The 21,743-nt window shown below is 37.8% G+C and overlaps 1 protein-coding gene across 1 annotated transcript in view; it reads right to left on the bottom strand.

Moving 5' to 3' along the window:
- Nucleotides 1-21,743, bottom strand: part of SHOC1 (shortage in chiasmata 1) — a 90,589-nt gene that overhangs the window by 22,829 nt on the left and 46,017 nt on the right. The window contains exons 16-19 of the mRNA XM_042244820.1: nucleotides 17,033-17,211; nucleotides 12,682-12,754; nucleotides 5,781-5,850; nucleotides 4,577-4,755 (exon numbers count right to left, since the gene is read on the bottom strand). Of these exons, the coding sequence (XP_042100754.1) occupies nucleotides 4,577-4,755; nucleotides 5,781-5,850; nucleotides 12,682-12,754; nucleotides 17,033-17,211 (501 nt within the window). The remainder of the gene's footprint in view (nucleotides 1-4,576; nucleotides 4,756-5,780; nucleotides 5,851-12,681; nucleotides 12,755-17,032; nucleotides 17,212-21,743) is intronic.

Below are 21,743 nucleotides of genomic sequence, written 5' to 3'. Positions count from 1 at the left end.
ACTCTTCGCATGAGGTAACCAAAGTACTGGAGTTTCAGCCTTAGCATCATTCCTTCCAAAGAACACCCAGGCCTGATCTCCTTTAGAATGGACTGGTTGGATCTCCTTGCAGTCCAAGGGACTCTCAAGAGTCTTCTCCAACACCACAGTTCAAAAGCATCAATTCTTCAGCACTCAGCTTTCTTCACAGTCCAACTCTCACATCCATACATGACCACTGGAAAAACCATAGCCTTGACCAGACAGACATTTGTTGGCAAAGTAATGTCTCTGCTTTTCAATATGCTATCTAGTTTGGTCATAACTTTCCTTCCAAGGAGTAAGCGTCTTTTAATTTCATGGCTGCAGTCAGATCCAACTCTGTGCGACCCCATGGACAGCAGCCCACCAGGCTCCTCTGTCCACGGGATTCTCTAGGCAAGAATACTCGAGTGGGTTGCCATTTCCTTCTCCATGTTATTCTACTACCCAGAAATAAAATATTTATTACTTATTAAAACTACTATATACTAAGAACAGAGTTCAATATATACTTCCACACTATTTTCCTATACGTTTACTTGTCTATACTTACACATGTACATGCACTTGAAAAAATAAAGAAAGGAAAATATAAGATCATACTCTACCTGAATATTAATATCTGCTTTATTCAATTAGTATTTATTGGACATTTCTGTATAAATATATATACTGATTTATATAAAAATTTAAAGTTATATGCTGTACAATAATCCATAAGAAGTGTTCTAGATCAATAGGACAAAAATTATATGCCTCAATAGATAAGTGGATGAAGGACATAAACAGGCAGTTTACAAAAGAATGGCTATGCAAGATCAATTCACTTATGAAATGATACAGATAAAGATATGCAAATTAACACAACTGTAAAATAGTTTCTGTCTCTAATCCCTTCAGAAATTTAAAAGATTAATAATACCTACTCAAAGTAAAAACACAAGGGAAAAAATCCTCTCATACTTTCTGCATAGACATAAACTGGGATAGAATTTCTGCAAAGATATTAGCAATATATAAATTTGTGCACACCTTTGACCCAGAAACTCATTTTACCTTAGAGTTTTTACTTCTGAGAACAAATACATAAAGATATATAAGATACATAAATTGCTATAAATCTTGTGGTGTAATAGTAGAAAATCAAAACATTGTAAATGACCCAAATAAGGAATTGTTTGAATAATTTAATTTCAAAGGTGAATGCTTATGTATTATCCTTTCTTGGACCCATGTTTTAATCATTTAATGATGTTCACAAATTCTAAAAGAGTAGGACATGACTTAGCAACTGAACAGCAATGCTTAATTCTATATATCAAAGATTCCAAAGTAATAATTACAGTGACTGTATTTTAATTTTTATTTATTTTTCTAAATATAAATTTATTTATTTTAATTGGAGGTTAATTACTTTAGAATATTGTATTGGTTTTGCCATACATCAACATGAATCTGCCACAGGTATACACGTGTTCCCCATCCTGAACCCCCTTCCCTCCTCCCTCCCTGTACCATCCCTCTGGGTCGTCTCAGTGCACCAGCCCCAAGCATCCAGTATCATGCATCAAACCTGGACTGGCGATTCATTTCATACATGTTTCAATGCCATTCTCCCAAATCATCCCACCCTCTCCCTCTCCCACAGAGTGCAAAAGACTGTTCTATACATCTGTGTTTCTTTTGCTGTCTTGCATACAGGGTTATTGTTACCATCTTTCTAAATTCCATATATATGCGTTACTATACTGTATTAGTGTTTTTCTTTCTGGCTTACTTCACCCTGTATAATAGGCTCCAGTTTCATCCACCTCATTAGAACTAATTCAAATGTATTCCTTTTAATGGCTGAGTAATACTCCATTATGTATATGTACCACCACTTTCTTATCCATTCATCTGCTGATGGACATCTAGGTTGCTTCCATGTCCTGGCTATTATAAACAGTGCTGCAATGAACATTGGGGTACATGTGTCTCTTTCACTTCTGGTTTCCTTGGTGTGTATGCCCAGCAGTGGGATTGCTGGGTCATAAGGCAGTTCTATTTCCAGTTTTTTAAGGAGTCTCCACACTGTTCTCCATAGTGGCTGTACTAGTTTGCATTCCCACCAACAGTGTAAGAGGGTTACCTTTTCTCCATACCCTCTCCAGCATTTACTGCTTGTAGACTTTTGGATTGCAGCCATTCTGACTGGTGTGAAGTGGTACCTCATTGTGGTTTTCATTTGCATTTCTCTGATAATGAGTGATGTTGAGCATCTTTTCATGTGTTTGTTAGCCATCTGTATGTCTTCTTTGTAGAAATGTCTATTTAGTTCTTTGGCCCATTTTTTGATTGGGTCGTTTATTTCTCTGGAATTGAGCTGCAGGAGTTGCTTGTATATTTTTGAGATTGGTTGTTGTTCAGTTGCTTCATTTGCTATTATTTTCTCCCATTCTGAAGGCTGTCTTTTCACCTTGCTTATAGTTTCCTTTGTTGTGCAGAAGCTTTTGAGTTTAATTAGGTCCCATTTGTTTATTTTTGCTTTTATTTCCAGTATTCTGGGAGGTGGGTCATAGAGGATCCTGCTGTGATTTATGTCGGAGAGTGTTTTGCCTATGTTCTCCTCTAGGAGTTTTATAGTTTCTGGTCTTATGTTTAGATCTTTAATCCATTTTGAGTTTATTTTTGTGTATGGTGTTAGAAAGTGTTCTAGTTTCATTCTTTTACAAGTGGTTGACCAGTTTTCCCAGCACCACTTATTAAAGAGATTGTCTTTAATCCGTTGTACATTCTTGCTTCCTTTGTCAAAAGATAAGGTGTCCACAGGTGTGTGGATTTATCTCTGGGCTTTCTATTTTGTTCCACTGATCTATATTTCTGTCTTTGTGCCAGTACCATACTGTCTTGATGACTGTGGCTTTGTAGTAGAGCCTGAAGTCAGGCAGGTTGATTCCTCCAGTTCCATTCTTCTTTCCCAAGATTGCTTTGGCTATTTGAGGTTTTTGTATTTCCATACAAATTGTGAAATTATTTGTTCTAACTCTGAAAAATACCGTTGGTAGCTTGATAGGGATTGCACTGAATCTATAGATTGCTTTGGGTAGTATATTCATTTTCACTATATTGATTCTTCCTATCTATGAACATGGTATATTTCTCCATCTATTAGTGTCCTCTTTGATTTCTTTCACCAGTGTTTTAAAGTTTTCTATATATAGATCTTTAGTTTCTTTAGGTAGATAAATTCCTAAGTACTTTATTCTTTTCATTGCAATGGTGAATGGAATTGTTTTCTTAATTTCTCTATTTTCTCATTATTAGTGTATAGGAATGCAAGGGATTTCTGTGCATTGATTTTATATTCTGCAACTTTACTATATTCATTGATTAGCTCTAGTAATTTTCTGGTGGAGTCTTTAGGGTTTTCTATGTAGAGGATCATGTCATCTGCAAACAGTGAGAGTTTTACTTCTTTTCCAATCTGGATTCCTTTTATTTCTTTTCCTGCTCTGATTGCTGTGGCCAAAACTTCCAAAACTATGTTGAATAGTAGCGGTGAAAGTGGGCACCCTTGTCTTGTTCCTGACTTTAGGGGAAATGCTTTCAGTTTTTCACCATTGAGGATAATGTTTGCTGTGGGTTTGTCATATATAGCTTTTATTATGTTGAGGTATGTTCCTTCTATTCCTGCTTTCTGGAGAGTTTTTATCATGAATGGATGTTGAATTTTGTCAAAGGCTTTCTCTGCACCTATTGAGATAATCATATAGCTTTTATTTTTCAATTTGTTAATATGGTGTATTACATTGATTGATTTGGAGATACTGAAGAATCCTTGCATCCCTGGGATAAAGCCCACTTGGTCATGGTGTATGATCTTTTTAACGTGTTGTTGGATTCTGATTGCTAGAATTTTGTTAAGGATTTTTGCATCTATGTTCATCAGTGATATTGACTGTATTTTTAGAATTGAGTTGGAATGTCTCAGAACTCAAACTTCCTACTCAAAGTGGATGGAAAGTAATTTATGGCAAGTTTTGAAAGAGAGGTGCACTGTGACTAAACACATATAGGGTTTTTAATTTAGTGGATCTTAGAATTCACAGCCTTAGTCATGTGAAGCATTACTGAGAAATACAGAGAAACCTAATGCTATGTAAAGTGGTTTAGACTTTTTTCCAAGCATTTGTGCACAGTTTTTTTGCATGTTAAAAGTTCTCTGTGTCAGTCAACATACTATTACATATTTTCCCTGAAATTCAGTAAAAATACTGTTGCATAAAAGTCAGATTAAGATTAGATATAATTAAATTGTGTTATTTTAAGTAAAATTTAGAAGTTAAAGTGATGAAGACAAATAGAATCAGTAAAGGCTAGTTTCAAAAGAGGAATATGAGGTAAGAGATAGTTAAAGTCTTTGTTCAAGGTCACACATGATGGTGAAGTTAGAGCTTGAACTCTAGTCTTCTAATGCTGTAGCTTATTCTCTTTTCATAAATCAGAAATTAAAAAAAACAGAAAATTTTTATGGTCATGGAGCAGAAAAAAAGAATTTAAATTATATTCTTACTCTTTAAAACTGTATCTGGAAGAATCACTTTTAAGGCCATGTAAGGAATATTCAATTTTTCACAATGTTCAGTCCAACAAGAGTTTTCTACAAAATTGTATTCCACCACAAATGAGAAATTACTCCAGGGGAAATCTGCTCCAATGTATTGATTGGGTACCACTACACAGAAACTTGTACTAAAGACAAAAGAAAGCCAAGAAAAGAGAATTAGACTTGTATCATTATACCCTTATGATAAAAGACGACTGCTTTGGCTATTTTATGGAAATTCTTCTCTAATCTATGCCTACTTATCTTGGAAAGACACGTGTATTTCCTGTTGATTTGTTCTCCAATTGTGCTAATGTCTTTTCATCTTTCTTTTTGATGGTCATACTTTTAAAAAATATTAAAAATTTTATATATAAAATATATAAAAAGAATATAAAACAACCTTGGACTTGTTTCACATCCTCAAATGCAAAGGACCCTATTTTATTATCTGATTCTTCTCAATAATACACAAATCACCATGAAAAATCAATCTCATTTTCTTAAAGATGGGAGATTTTAATCTTTGATAATCTATATATTAACAGTAGAATATTACCTGACAACTTTAAAATGTTTTTTTTTCTCAATGGGCTTCATAAATAGTTTAACAACAACCGAATGATGGATACTTAAATATCTTAATTTATCTTTCCCATCTTCAAATTTCTTACAACATAGCATTTACTAAATTAAAATTCTCTACTGCTGCTTTCTATTAGAAATAATTTCTACATAAAATAAGGCAAAGTAAAAACATTTTTAGACAAGCAACACTAAATTTATTATTATCAGGCTCTCACTGAAAGAATTTCTAAAAGATGTACTACAAGAGAAGGAAACTCTAAAAGAAGGAAGAAAATGTAAGAAGCAATGCTGCACAAAAACACTGGTTAAAAATAAGGGTAAGTCTAAAGAGGTACTCCTTGTACCGACACTAACAATAGAAATGATAATCTGGAGATATTAAAACAAGATTAAGCAAAAATTCTGGACAACAATAATACATAAGGCAATGAACTTAGTTAAATAATTTTTCAGGAAAAGGGTAAAGGCATACATTAATTTCAGGTGTTATTAAACTTTTTTTTTTTAAAGTTCTAGGGGAAATTGTGCTTTTCCCATGGAACTGGTATGTCTGTTACCCATAGATGAACAAGTACATTTTCACCTGTTTAAAACACCTTCAGATTCCAGAAAGTCTTTTCTTTTGTTTGAATGTAAGACAATCAGTGTCAAACCTGTTGGGAAAAAAAAGAGAAATACGAAAATATTTTTTTTCAGTATATTTTCATATCTATTTTTAGGTGTGTCATATATTTTACTACCATAGAAATGAACTAAGGCCCATGAACAAGGATTATTTTTCTAAGTCTAGGAAATCAGAAACTTGGAGCCATGGGCACTATTTCTGGTGTGTGTGTATGCTGTGTGATTATAAGCAAGGAAATTCTGAATTTATTATGTAAAATAATAAAATGGATGAAAAACTTAATGTTAAAGTAACAAAACACACCAGTTTCATGTAGTTCCTTTTATTTTGTGAAAAATTATGGTAGATTTTACCTTGCCTTTAGCCAAAAATTTAAGTATATAACTAGACAACAAGAGATGATACTTCACTATGATAGGAATTTTTTCCCTTTCTATTTGCTGTGTTAGAAAAAGAAGTCTTATTGGACACTGCCTATTTTGTAGATTTACTCATGCTTCTCAATTATATTTAAATTACTTACATTATTTGTTATATATATTTTAAATATAATAAATTAAAATTTATTACACCCACGCTACAGTTTATTTTTGGTAGACACAGTTGGTTTAAGAATAGCTAATTCCAGTTCATATAAATTCTACACTCTATTCATGAACTTCTGTCAACTGTGAGTTCTCAAAGGTGTGATATAATAATGACATCAGTTCAGTTCAGTTCTGTTGCTCAGTCATGTCCTACTCTTTGTGACCCCATGAATCACCGCATGCCAGGCCTCCCTGTCGATCACCAACTCCCGGAGTTCACTCAAACTCATGTCCATAGAGTTGGTGATGCCATCCAGCCATCTCATCCTCTGTTGTCCCCTTCTCCTCCTGCCCCCAATCCCTCCCAGCATCAGAGTCTTTTCCAATGAGTCAACTCTTCACATGAGATAACCAAAGTACTGGAGTTTCAGCTTTAGCATCATTCCTTCCAATGAACACCCAGGAATGATCTCCTTCAGGATCGACTGGTTGGATCTCCTTGCAGTCCAAGGGACTCTCAAGAGTCTTCTCCAACACCACAGTTCAAAAGCATCAGTTCTTTGGTGCTCAGCCTTCTTCACAGTCCAACTCTCATATCCACACATAACCACTGGAAAAACCATAGCCTTGACTAGACATACCTTTGTTGGCAAAGTAATGTCTCTGCTTTTTAATATGCTATCTAGGTTGGTCATAACTTTTCTTTCAAGGAGTAGGTGTCTTTTAATTTCATGGCTTCAATCACCATCTGCAGTGATTTTGGAGCCCCCAAATATAGTCTGACACTGTTTCCACTGTTTCCCATCTATTTCCCATGAAGTGATGGGACCAGATGCCATGATCTTAGTTTTCTGAATGTTGAGCTTTAAGCCAACTTTTTTACTGTCCTCTTTCACTTTCATCAAGAGGCTTTTTAGTTCCTCTTCACTTTCTGCCATAAGGGTGGTGTCATCTGCATGTCTAAGGTTATTGATATTTCTCCCGGCAATCTTGATTCCAGCTTGTGCTTCTTCCAGCCCAGCGTTTCTCATGATGTACTCTGCATAGAAGTTAAATAAGCAGGGTGACAATATACAGCCTTGACATATTCCTTTTCCTGTTTGGAACCAGGCCGTTGTTCCACGTCCAGTTCTAACTGTTGCTTCCTGACCTGCATACAGATTTCTCAACAGGCAGGTTATGTGGTTTGGTATTCCCATCTCTTTCAGAATTTTCCACAGTTTATTGTGATTCACACAGTCAAAGGTTTTGGCATAGTCAATAAAGCAGAAATAGATATTTTTCTGGAACTCTCTTGCTTTTTTGATGATCCAGCAGATGTTGGTAATTTGATCTCTGGTTCCTCTGCCTTTTCTAAAACCAGCTTGAACATCTGGAAGTTCTCAGTTCACGTATTGCTGAAGCCTGGCTTGGAGAATTTGACCATTACTTTACTTGTGTGTGAGATGAGAGCAATTGTGCAATAGTTTGAGCATTCTTTGGCATTGCCTTTCTTTGGGATTGGAATGAAAACTGACCTTTTCCAGTCCTGTGGCCACTGCTGAGTTTTCCAAATGTGCTGGCATATTGAGTGCAGCACTTTCACAGCATCATCTTTCAGGATTTGAAAGAGCTCAACTAGAATTCCATCACCTCCACTAGCTTGTTTGTAGTGATGCTTACTAAGGCCCACTTGACTTCACATTCCAGAATGTCTGGCTCTAGGTGAGTGATCACACCATTGTGATTATCTGGGTTGTGAAGATCTTTTTTACACAGTTCTTCTGTGTATTCTTGCCACCTCTTCTTAATATCTTCGGCTTCTGTTATGTCCATACCATTTCTATCCTTTATCGAGCCCATCTTTGCATGAAATGTTTCCTTGGTATCTCTAATTTTCTTGAAGAGATCTCTAGTCTTTGCCATTCTGTTATTTCCCTCTATTTTCTAGTGGAAAACCACTAGACCATTCAGGTATGATTTATAATTTGTAAGGTCATATTTGAAAACCTAATCTCTTTAAGTGATTTGTACTAGCTTTAATGCCAAAGCAGATTACTTGCTAAGTTTGTTACTAAGATCTTTCAAATACATGGAATATGGACCCACATCTTTGTTTCTAATACTAGACAGAAAAAGGCCTAGTTCCTAGATACAGAGAATAACTGCCAGTTGCAAAGAGAGTAAAAACATTTTTCAATATGTAGAGTTAATATTTTTGTGTCAGTAGACCTTGTTGAAACAAAATATTAAGAGTTCAGTTCAGTTGCTCAGTCATGTCTGAATCTTTGTGACCCCATGAATCACAGCACGCCAGGCCTCCCTGTCCATCACCAACTCCCAGAGTTTACTCAGACTCACGTCCATCGAGTCAATGATGCCATCCAGCCATCTCATCCTGTCATCCCCTTCTCCTCCTGCCCCCAATCCCTCCCAGCATCAGAGTCTTTTCCAAGGAGTCAACTCTTTGCATGAGGTGGCAAAAGTACTGGAGTTTCAGAGTAGTAATGATATAATCCCAAATGTCAAAAGAAATAGAATTGTTCAGCCTGAAGCATAGAGTTGATATATATATATATATATATATACATTTTTAAAAATTTGTCAATACATTTTAAGTGACATCAAAGGAAAAGGTGCCCCATTAAGTAGGTTTAAAGCTTCTTTTCTGTGGGGCAGGAATATTTCCTCAGTTCTTCACAAAAATATTCCTCTAGTTATTGAAATACTTTTGTTTTAATAATGCTAACATTGGTCAGCACTTCCCTAAATTTAAAAAATTTCTCGATTTCCCTGGTAATCCAGTGGTTAAGAATCCACCTTCCACTGTTGCGGAACTAAGATGCCACATGCTGTGGGTCACCTAAGCCTGCACGCCTCAACTACTGAACCCATGCTCTGCAACTGAAACCTGATGCAGCCATAAATAAATAAATAAATAATTTTTTTAAAGTTTCCAGTTACCCTGATTGTCCACAAAACTGGGGTGACTTCAGCTCCACAATGGTTAAGTATTGCTCTAACCCATCACTTCATGGCAAATAGATGGGGAAACAGTGGAAACAGTGGCTGACTTTATTTTGGGGGGCTCCAAAATCACTGCAGATGGTGACTGCAGCCATGAAATTAAAAAATGCTTACTCCTTGGAAAGAAAGTTAAGACGAACCTAGATAGCATATTCAAAAGCAGAGATATTACTTTGCCAACAAAGGTCCGTCTAGTCAAGGATATGGTTTTTCCAGTAGTCATGTATGGATGTGAGAGTTGGACTGTGAAGAAAGCTGAGTGCCGAAGAATTGATGTTTTTGAACTGTGGTGTTGGAGAAGACTCTTAAGAGTCCCTTGGACTGCAAGGAGATCCAACCAGTCCATCCTAAAGGAAATCAGTCCTGAGTGTTCATTTGAAGGACTGATATTGAAGCTGAAATTCCAACTTTGGCCACCTGATGTGAAGAACTGACTCACTGGAAAAGACCCTGATGCTGGGATAGATTGAAGGCAGGAGGAGAAGGAGACGACAGAGGATGAGATGGTTGGATGGCATCACCGACACAATGGGCATGAGTTTGAGTAAATTCTGGGGGTTGGTGATGGACAGGGAGGCTTGGCATGCTGCAGTCCATGGGGTCGCAAGAGTCGGACACGACTGAGCCACTGAACTGAACTAAACACTTTGGTACTAGTAAGGATCTTGTGAATTTGGTAAATATGACCTCATTTTCCCACTATTGGAAAACTGAGTGAACAATATGATCTGAGCATGAAAATTTGCATTCTTGCACATGATAACATCACCCCAAAATGGCACCATATAAGGCTCTCCTTAAAAGAACCTTCCATCCTCACATCACTATAATTTAACAGTTTAGTAACTACTCTGAGAAGCAGATATTAGTCGCAATATTTGCATGTATTTCAGTTAAATCTTTTCCACTAGTCTTAGTCTAAATAGGGCATGTGGGGAGGTATTCATTAGCTCATTCACTTTTTCAAAAAAATCTTTATGTAGTGTCTTCCATGTTCCAGGCATTTTTGTGGGTGCTGGAAATACAAAGCATGACATGGTCATTATCCTTAGTAGCTGAAATTGTAGTGAGGAAAACCAACAAGAGCATCAGTTATTACAGACCAGGATGGTAAGAAGTGCCTTAGAAGGATGCACATATTACCCTGAGAATAGAGAGGGAACATATTCAAATTAAGGTTTCCTAACCAAATGTTTTAATTCATTTTTAAAGGATATGTAGGAGTTAGCTTCCTGAAGAAGAGAGAAGAGTATTAATGATAGCAGAAACAGGAGGTGTAAAGGCATGGAGATCAGAAACAGCATGATAACTAGTTTGGTAGGAGTAGAGCAAAGAAATATTTTAGAAGATGGTACAAGATGCAGTTTATAGAGGTAAGAGAATAAATCAAGGGTGACACAGGTTGAGGGTGGTATTTTATTTTTAAGACTGAAAAACTTAAAGATTAAGAGAGTTATTAGAGAAGAAGGCTGGCTGGGAAATAATCAATGGAACAAAATGTTTGAGACTCCTGGAAGTGATGGGATCCACAACACAAGTGAAAGATTGGTTTTTTAAGGGTGGAGAGTCACCTCCTCTATCGAGAAAGGAGGAAAGATAAAAGAATAGGAGAAATGAATGTAAGTTTGTAGATGGTGGGGAAGATGAACTGAGGAGGATTATTACTCAATTAAAGGTCATTAGAAGGCGTAATTCCCTTCTCAAAATGAGGGGATGAGTGGCATGGTAGGGGTGTATGGTATAGCCATTAGTATGGTAGGTATGGAAGCTAAGAACATATACAAAGATCACTGAAATGTATTAAAGGTCCATATAAGTTCAGGGAGCCTGATTTTGTAGTGGTACCAATCTACTCGATTTTCTCCAATAATGCACAACATCTTGGGTGTAGGGATAGAGAGATGAAATCTTGATTGATTCAGAGCTGAAGTTTAAATGGAAGGTACAATAGAAGGACAAGACTGCTTAAATCGATGACCATCACCAAATATGGAAGAAGAAAGAAATGAAAAAAGGAGTTGAAAGTTTATAATCTTTAGAATGCTGAAGATCATGAAAGAGCCCGAGGTAGCTATAGACAGAGTTTCAAGTTAGAGGCAGGATAGTTCTGCATTATCAAAAGGTTGATAGCAAAGCCAAGGTATGAATATATTTGTTATGAAGACCAATGAAACTATAAGGTCAGGGTGTTGAATGAATCATTCACATTAAAGACATCTAGTTCAATGGCAGGACCAGGCAGGAATAAAGAGAGTACCACGAGCCAGGTGCAAAACTGTTCATGGATGACTGTGGGGTAATAGAGAATGACATGGCAATATGGCATAGCCTCAAAGGACGGAGGAATAAAGTTTTGGAAAGGATAATGGAAAGCACAAACTGGCCTTCTCATTCTTATATACATACAGAGAGAAAGTTATCAGCTTCTATATGAAAGGCATACAGGGGAAGCATTATCATCTAGGGAAAGTTGAGTTTCACTTAAAACAAGGAGGTGAAGAAGGAGGAGAGTTTATATTTTAGCAATGAGTTCCACAGCACAAGATGGAAAGGGTTGACAGAAGGGGCAGTAGTAGTTGGTATGGAAGAGTTGAAAAATGACCCTGGAACAAGAGAGACTTAGGTTCAAATCCTGATTCCCTCACTTAGCTTGTGATTTTGGCATGATACATCAACTATAAAATTCATACTTTAAAATATATAGTTTGGTGGGATCTAATCAGTGTTTAAATCAATGTGGACTGTAAGTCTGAAATGTAAATATACTATAGTGTACTTATGTATATATTCTCATGATGATTATTATTACCTGTTGATACCTTTTATTGTTAAAATTACTAATTATACAGACTATTTACAAACCTATGAGTAGGCTTCATTAACTCAGCTTTTACAAATGAAGAACTAAAATTCATAAAGTATGAATTTTATAGTATGTTACTCAGCACCTGTCTAGTAAACAGGAGATCCTGGTTTCGTATCCCAGCGGTGCCTGGGGTAGTTGACTATAGTATATGGGCTTCCCTGGTGGCTCAGAGGTTAAAGCATCTGCCTGCAATATGGGAGACCTAGGTTTGATCCCTGGGTCGGGAAGATCCCCTGGAGAAGGAAATGGCAACCCACTCCAGTATTCTTGCCTGGAGAATCCCATGAACGGAGGAGCCTGGTGGGCTGCAGTCCACGGGGTCGCAAAGAGTCGGACACGACTGAGCGGCTTCACTTCACTTCACTTCACTCATATCTTAATTAAAAACTTGGCTAGATCAATACATTTTTATGTGTTCAAGCATTTGTTATTAAATTAAGCAAAATTTAAAACTCCCTACCTTCTATTTTGTTAAGGATTTTAATGAGTAAATGTTTTTCTCCATCTGAATCCATTCTTATTATAATCAGCACCTGATCAAAAATAAAAATTTCATATATATCTGAATGATTATGCTTTGTAATATTCTTTTGCTACAGTGACAAAAATAGCAAGCAACTGGTTACATGAAACTAATGACAATAAGTTGGCAAAGTAAATATTTGCATTGTAAAAGATAGCAGTGCTTAAACACAAAGGAATACACTCTGGTAAGATCAAATGGATGTGAGAGTTGGACTATAAAGAAAGCTGAGCGACGAAGAATTGACGCTTTTGAACTGTGGTGTTGAAGAAGACTCTTGAGAGTCCCTTGGATGACAAGGAGATCCAACCAGTCCATCCTAAAGAAAATGAGTCCTGAATATTCATTGCAAGGACTGATGCTGAAGCTGAAACTCCAATACTTTGGCCACCTGATGCGAAGAGCTGATTCATTGGAAAAGACTCTGATGCTGGGAAAGTTTGAAGGTGGAAGGAGAAGGGAATGACAGAGGATGAGATGGTTGGATGGCATCACCGACTCAATGGACATGAGTTTGAGTAAACTCTAAGAGTTGGTGATGGACAGGGATGCCTGGTGTGCTGCAGTCCATGGGGTCGCAAAGAGTCAGACACGACTGAGCAACTGAACTAAAGATAAAATGTCAATGAGGAAAACATTTGGGGGCAGGGCATTCTTATCATTCTTCAAGAATTCTAATATAGATGACTATATAAGTAGCCTCTGCCCATATTGTAAGTGTTAAATTTAACCCAGACGGGTTTGAATTGCTCTTGTTTTTAAGTCCATCCAGCCACCTTGTGTCTTTAGACTGGTGAACTCACTCCATTTACACGTAGGGTGATTACTGATACATGGGGACTTAGTACTGCTATTCTATCTTTTGTTTTCTGATAGTTTTATGTTTCCATTGCTTCTTCATGTTTCCTTTTGGTTTGATGGTTTTCTATAATGTTTTTCTCAGGTTCCTCTTTTTTATGTTTTGTGTCTCCATTCTAGATTTATGCTTGGTGGTTACCATGATGACATATCGTAAGATATGTCATAGGTAAAATAGTACTTTTTGTGCTGATAGCATCTTATCTTCATTTGCCTATATGGATTCTGTTCTTATTCCCCTTTTATGTTTTTGTTTTCTCAAATTCATTCCTTTTTATATTGTTTGCTACCAAATTGAAGTAGCTATTGTTTTCTTCTGATATTTCCCCTTTTAACCATTATGTTATATAAACTGTTTAAAAACCTATTCTGATATAGAGTTGCAATTTTCTAATTGTTTGTCTATTTATCACCTTACCCAAAGTTTTGTGTACTTCTGCCTTTTTGTTTCTGATAGAAGAGGTCCTTTCAATATTTCTTGTAAGGCAGGCCTAGTGTTGGTGAAATCCCTCAGCTTTTGTTTGTATGGGAAAGCCCTTATTTCTCCTTTATACCTGAATGATAAATTTATTGGATAAAGTATTCCTGGAGGCCAGTTTTTATCTTTCAGTATTTTGAGGCTGTTATTCTACTCCTTCCTGGTCTGTGGAGTTTCTGCTAAGAAATCTGCTGATAGCTAATAAGGATTCCTCTGTGGGTTGCCATTCTTTTCTCACTGCTGCATTTAACATTCCTTTTCATTGACTTTTGACAGTATCTTGGAGAAGATCTTTTTGCATTGAGGTAATTAGGTATTCTCTTAGCTTCATGGACTTGTATACCCAGTTCCTTTCCCAAGTTTGGGAAGTCCTCAGCTGTTATTTTTTTTAAATAAATACTCTGCTACCTTCTGTATTTCTTCTTCTTCTCAGATAATTTTTTTTTAATACTCAGCTGCATGAGTTGTTTATATATTTTGGAGATTAATCCCTTGTTGGTCACTTCATTTGCAAATATTTTCTCCCATTCTGTAGGTTTTCTTTTTATTTATAGTTTCCTTAGGTGTGTAAAAGCATCTAGGTTTAATTAGATCCCATTTATTTTTGTTTTTATTTTCATCACTCTAGGAGGTGGATCAGAAAAGATCTTGCTGTGATTTATGTCAGAATGTTCTGCCTATGTTTTCCTCTAAGATTTTTATAGTTTCCAGCCTTATGTTTAGGTGTTTAATCTATTTTGGGTTTATTTTTATATATGGTGTTCAGTTCAGTTCAGTTGCTCAGTCGTGTCTGACTTTTTGTGACCCCATGGACTGCAGCACGCCAGGCTTCCCTGTACATCACCAACTCCTAGAGCTTACTCAAACTCATGTCCATTGAGTTGGCGATACAATCCAACCATCTTATTCTTTATACAGTGTTAAGAGTGTTCAAATTTCATTCTTTTACATGTAGCTGCCCAGTTTTTCTAGCGCCACTTATTGAAGAGGCTGTCTTCTCCAGAAGTCTTTCTCTTATTTTCCAGCAGGTGGCACTACAGCACAAGTTTTTTGGTTTCCCTTACCCTGCACTGCCTCTGGTTGTGGTTGAGTATTGGCACCGATTACCCTGGTGTTGGAGAAGACTCTTGAGAGCCCCTTGGACTGCAAAGAGATCTAACCAGTCCATCCTAAAGAAAATCAGTCCTGAATATTTATTGGAAGGACTGATGCTGAAGCTGAAACTCCAGTACTTTGGCCACCTGGTGCGAAGAACTGATTCATTTGAAAAGACCCTGATGCTGGGAAAGATTGAAGGCAGGAGGAAAGGGGGATGACAGAGGATAAGATGGTTGAATGGCATCACCGACTCGATGGACATGAGTTTGAGTAAGCTCCGGGAGTTGGTGACAGACAGGGAGGCTTGGCGTGCTGCAGGCCACAGGGTCACAAAGAGTCAGACACGACTGAGTGACTGAACTGAACTGACCCTGCAATGTCTATGTCAGAGCTGTCACCCAGTGCATTTGTTATCACTGCTTGTGCCTCGAGGGTTGTTGATGCCTTGCTGTTTCCAGTGTTACTGCTTTCACTGCCTGTGGTACTAGGATGGTGGTCTCATCTGGTATCCCCTGATTCACATGCTCTGCCACTGCAGGAGGAGGGAGAAGACCAGGAGGAGGAACTGGGGTCATGTGCGCCTTTGCCTTGTCCAATATTCGCAGGTTTCTGGGCTCAGCCACTGCAGGTGGAGGATGGGGCATCAGAGTTGTGGGTGGCTCTGCAGCTAGCTGGAGGGACAGGGCCACGGGCCTCATTGCCCCTGCTGCCTGGTTAGCTGAGGCTGTGGGTGCCACCGCAAGTGGAGGCTGGAGTCAGGTGCAGTGCCTCCCTTGATGCTGCTGGCTTCTCGGGGCCTGTGGGCTTGGCTGCCGTGGTTCAGGGACCACAGCTGCAGGCACTGCCTATGCTAATCCTCCAGTTCTACACCCACCTTAGATGTGCAGATGTGTGGAACTCTTTAGTGTCCTGGTGTGTTGGGCAGAGGCCCAGTTGTTGAGTTGTGGATGTTTTCCTGGTTGTAGATTGAAGGGGAGAGACAAAGAGAGCATCTTGTCCTGCCATGATGCTATCACTCCCAATTTTAAATTTCTTGTTGTTGTTCAGTGGCTAAGTCGTGTCCGACTCTTTGTGACCGCATGGACTGCCGCAGTCCCAGCTTCCCTGTCCTTCACTATCTCCCAGTTTGCACAAATTCATGTCCACTGAGTTGGTTATGCTATCCTATAACCATAGGTTTGGGGATATAGAGATACAGTAGGGACATACAGGAAAATGAAGGAAAAGGCCAAATTTGTTTCCAGATTTAGTGTAAAGTTTTTTTTTAATATTTATTTTTTAATTGAAGGATAATTGCTTTACAGAATTTTGGTGTTTTCTGTCAAATATCAACAAGAATCAGCCATAGGTAGATGTTTTACTGCTTGAAAAGATTTTTAAAGGTATTTTCTTTTAAATCTTTATTTATGCAAAGTCTTTGTCCAATGCTTGAGGCAGAGTGGGCAAAAATTTCCAATATAATCCAAGAAGTAAACAAAGTGCTTTAAAAAAGAATTATGGAAGATTATGGCTCAATATCTAAAAATTAATTATCAGAGGTCTGTGGTTAGGTATATGTTCATGAACTTACAAGCAGAAAAAATTTTTGAGATTTGAAGGACTAATCAATCCATAGAAAGCTATGTATAATAAAAGTGAAAGTATTTTTAAAATTCAAGAATATGAATAATGACACAAATGATCCTTTTTCTGGGTTTGATTCTGTCCGATGAACTTACTTATGGAGAAAACTGTCAAAGGACCAAATTGTATATACTATATTATTTCATAATTTCAAATTAAATGCAAAAATTTATCTTACATACAATTCTTATATGAGCTGATTGTTGTAATCTGCTTTATTTCAATACTTACCTTGATTTGCTGTTCACTTTGCATCCAATTTAGTATCTGACATTGCAATTCTCTTATCTTATAGTTGGTTTCAGGCTTTTTCCCCCTTATAAACTGTACTATCTCCAGTTGTCGCCAAATGTCATACAAACAGGAACCAAAAACACTTTTGTAGATATCTTTTGCATTTGACAAATATCCTGTTAAAAACACAAGTAGGAAAAAAAAAAAGTCTTTTTGTTCTTTTAGAAACTCCATGGTAAAAATCTAAAAGGGAAATAAGGGTCATAGCAGAGACAGTTAAATTTTCCTTTACTGGGCTTCCCTGGGGGCTTGGATGGTAAAGAATCTGAACGCAATGCAGGAGACCGAGGTTCAATCTTTGGGTCGGAATGATCCTCTTAAAATTAAGCAAAGCTGGGAAACATATACCAAATGTCTATTTTTAAGCTATATGATACCAATATCACTGGATATACTCTACAGATTCCTTGAATATTCCCCATCCTTTTCTGCTTTCTAACTTATTAAATGCTACTGCCTTCTTCTTAAACCCTAGAATCTACACTTACTTGCCAAGAAATCCTGTGGTAAAATATTTCACCGAGATTTTCTTGGTATGGCATCGATACAGCTTTTGCACTTGATTTCTGGTTATTTGTGTATATGGCTTAACAACCTCATTAGTCTATAAGCTCTCATAATCCATATTTATATATGATAATTAATTTATGTAGCTGCTGAAACAGCAGTGCCTAAATTCAAACTCTCTAAAGGCAACTGTAAACACAGAATCTTGAGACTTATCCTTGAAAGTTCATATTCAAGAAATCTAGATTGAGTCCCAGGGGTTCCTATGTCTAAAGACTTCTCCTAGCGATTCTGCTGCACAGTGAATTTTGTGAATTACTGGAGTAGAGACCTGACAGTAACTTATGTAGATCAGCTATTCAGTGGATATTTGGGCAATAAATACAATAATAAATAAAAAGTACACTGCTCATGTTCTCATTTTTATATTGTGTACATATTAATTCTAATTTTATATTAATACAGCTAGAATAATGGGCAATTTAGAGGTTGACTTACGTTCTTTCTGCTTCCTAATCTCAAAGCTTCCCACTGATTCTCTGTACTGCTAGTAGATGTAACCGAAAGAAAAACTGAGTCCATTTGTTTCCCTGTTCCAGTGGTTCCCTATCATTTACAGAATAGTGACTGAAGTCTTTTTTGTAGCTGAAAAGGCTCTTCATGATTTAGCTCTTTCCTATTTCTAGTGGCTGAGCTCTCAAGGCTTTCCACCTTGTACTCTTCAGTTTAGCCACATGGAACCATTTGTCACACACTCACTGAATCATTTTTCTGGGCTCTTAATTCTGCCAACAATACCTTTTCATACTTTATTTACTTGACAAACTCTTACTCATTTAAAGAAAATGTTCCCCTTGAAAGCATAACAGTCACCACCATCCTTTATGCTGTTACTATGTACCTCTATTACAGTACCCATTACACAATACCAAATTTATTTCTGGGTTGAAGCCCAGGAGTGAAACTTTAAACCTTTAACCTTCAAACTCATTACCTTGCTAGCTTGGGAGAGACACACAAACTGGAAGTTGAGGGAAAATACAGAATCTGGGTCCAGGAAAGGCAGCCAGACCATATGGACCTTTCTTCTGCTGCCACTATTCACAGAAGAAAGGAGGTCAACCTAACTTGCTCTTTAATTTTGAGAGGTTTAGAAGAGTAAGAAAGCCTTCCACTAAAAATACCCAAGGCAGCAAGGTTATTCATCATGGCTTGGTAGCTGGGGTTTAAGAAGTTACATTTTTCCAACAAAGATTTTACTTTTATGAGTATTCCTCAAGGTAGCCAAATAGTAATGCCAAAGTTTGATTTAGTAAATGCATTTCTTTGAGTAACAAAAAAAATTCAAGAGTATATAGCTCTCAATGGTCTCATATAATCTTAGGGCAAAATGTAGAGTACTGAAAGGTGAATATACTTTAATCAACCCTCTATAAATATTATTTCTCTAATTCAAGATTTTGCTAAGTATTGAGCAGGTTCCAAAATCACTGCAGATGGTGATTGCAGTCATGAAATTAAAGACGCTTGCTCCTTGGAAGGAAAGTTATGACCAACCTAGAAAACATGTTAAAAAGCAGAGACATTACTTTGTCAACAAAGGTCCGTCTAGTCAAGGCTATGGTTTTTCCAGTAGTCATGTATGGATGTGAGAGTTGGACCATAAGGAAAGCTGAGCACTGAAGAATTGATGCTTTTGAACTGTGGCGTTGGAGAAGACTCTTGAGAGTCCCTTGGACTGCAGGAGATCCAACCAGTCCATTCTAAAGGAGATCAGTCCTAGGTGTTCATTGGAAGTACTGATGTTGAAGCTGAAAGTCCAATACTTTGGCCACCTGATGCGAAGAGCTGACTCATTTGAAAAGACCCTGATGCTGGGAAAGATTGAGGGCAGGAAGAGAAGGGGATGACAGAGGATGAGACGGTTGGATGGCATCGCCGACTCAATGGATATGGGTTCGGGTAAACTCTGGGAGTTGGTGATGGACAGGGAGGCCTGGCATGCTGCAGTTCATGGAGTCGCAGAGTCGGACACGACTTTGTGACTGAACTGAACTGAGCAGGAGTGAGTCACAACTGTACTCTCCCTGTGTGCTTGTGTGCTAAGTCGCTTCAGTTGTGTCTGACTCTTTGCTACCCTATGGACTGTAGCCCACCAGGCTCCTTTGTCCATGGAGATTCTCCAAGCAAGATTACTGGAATGGGTTGCCATGCCTTTCTCTGTATTCTCCCTGGGAGCCCAGATATTCTAGATTCTGATATTCTGTCTTACTATTTCACTTTAATAGTTAGCCTAGTTGTTGGTAGCACTGACAATCTTTTATGGAAGCTGAAAAGTATAACGAAGACAGGAGACTAAACAGAAGGGCATGTGACACTATACCATTATATTAGTTTCAGGTCCTGTAAGCTAGGGCTATCATTGTCTGATAATGGAGACAAGACAAATTGACCCAGCATCAACATTCAAATGCTTTATCTGGAGAAGAAAGGGAGAGCGTCATGTTGGGCTTTCTAAAGGTTATTGTTGTTCAGTCACTAAGTTACATCTGACTTTGCAACTCCAAGGACTGCAGTATGCCAGGCTCCTCTGTCCTCCACTATCTTCCAAAGTTTGCTCAAATTCACGTCCATTGATTTAGTGATGCTATCTAACCATCTCATCCTCTCCCTTCTCCTCCTGCCCTCAATCTTTCCCAGCATTAGGGTCTTTTCTAATGAGTCAGCTCTTTGCATCAGTTGGCTAAAGTAATGGAGCTTCAGCTTCAGTACCAGTCCTTCCAACGAACATTTGAGGTTGATTTTCTTTAGGAGTGACTGGTTTGATCTCCTTGCAGTCCAAGGAACTCTGAAGAGTCTTCTCCAGCTCCTCAATTCAAAAATATCGATTCTTCAGCACTCAACCTTCTTTATGGACCAACTCTCACATCCATACACGACTACTGGAAAAACCATAGCTTTGATTATGCAGACTTTTGTTGGCAAAGCGATGTCTGTTTTTCAATATGCTGTCTAGGTTTGTCATAGCTTTCTTTCGAAGGAGCAAGCACTTTTTAATTTCATGGCTGCAGTTACCATGTGCAGTGATTTTGGAACCCAAGAAAGTAAAATCTGTCACTGCTGTCCACTTTTTCCCTTTTATTTCCTATGAAGTGATGGGACCAGTTGTCATGGTCTTAGTTTTTTTAATGTTGAATTTCAAGCCAGCTTTTTCAATCTCCTCTTTTACCCTCATTAAGAGGTTCTTTAGTTCCTGCTCACTTTCTGCCATTAGAATGGTATCATCTGCATATCTGAGGTTGTGGATATTTCTCCCAGCAATCTTGACTCCAGCTTGTGATTCATCCAGCCTAGCAATTTGCATGATGTACTCTGCATAAAAGTTAAATAATCAGGGTGACAATACACAGCCTTGTCGTACTCTTTTCCCAGTTTTGAGCCAGTCAGTTGTTCCATATAAGGCTCTGTCTTTTTAAAAATTAATTAATTTCAATTGGACGCTAATTACATTACAATATTGTAGTGTTTCTTCTATACACTGACATGAATCAGCCATGGGTGTACATGTGTTCCCCATCCTGAACCCCTCTTCCACCTCTCTCCCCATCCCATCCCTCAGGGTCATCCCAGTGCACCAGCCCTGAGCACCCTGTTTCTTGACTCGTATACAGGTTTCTCAGGAGACAAGTAAGATGGTTTGGTACTCTCATGTCTTTAAGAATTTTCCACAGTTTGTTGTACTAATATAGTATTTGGTCAAGTATTATAACTCCCAGTGTTGTAGAGGGAGTACAATTATAACTTGCTGCTGCCCAATACTTAACAAAACCTTTGTTTAGAGAATACTATTTGGCTGGGTCATATATAAGAGAAAATGTTTGGGTTACAGATCAGAGAAAAGTTATTTCCACGTTATATATAATGGTTTTTTGGGGGAGTACAGAGGGCCATACTGCAGGGCATGTGCATGTGGGATTCTAGCTCCCCCATCCAGGTGTTGAACCTGTGCCTCCTTGCAGCTGAAGCAGAGTCTCAACCATTGGACCACCAATGGATTCTAGAAACTGAAGTTATAAAACATAAACCAATAAATACATCCTTACTAAACAAGTCCAAACAGCTTGCAGTAAGGGGTCTAGAG

This window comes from Ovis aries, chromosome 2 (assembly GCF_016772045.2).
Source record: "Ovis aries strain OAR_USU_Benz2616 breed Rambouillet chromosome 2, ARS-UI_Ramb_v3.0, whole genome shotgun sequence".
NCBI lineage: Eukaryota > Metazoa > Chordata > Mammalia > Artiodactyla > Bovidae > Ovis > Ovis aries.
The sequence above is the reverse complement of the archived record's forward strand: the minus strand, read 5'-3'. Positions and strand labels throughout refer to the sequence as shown.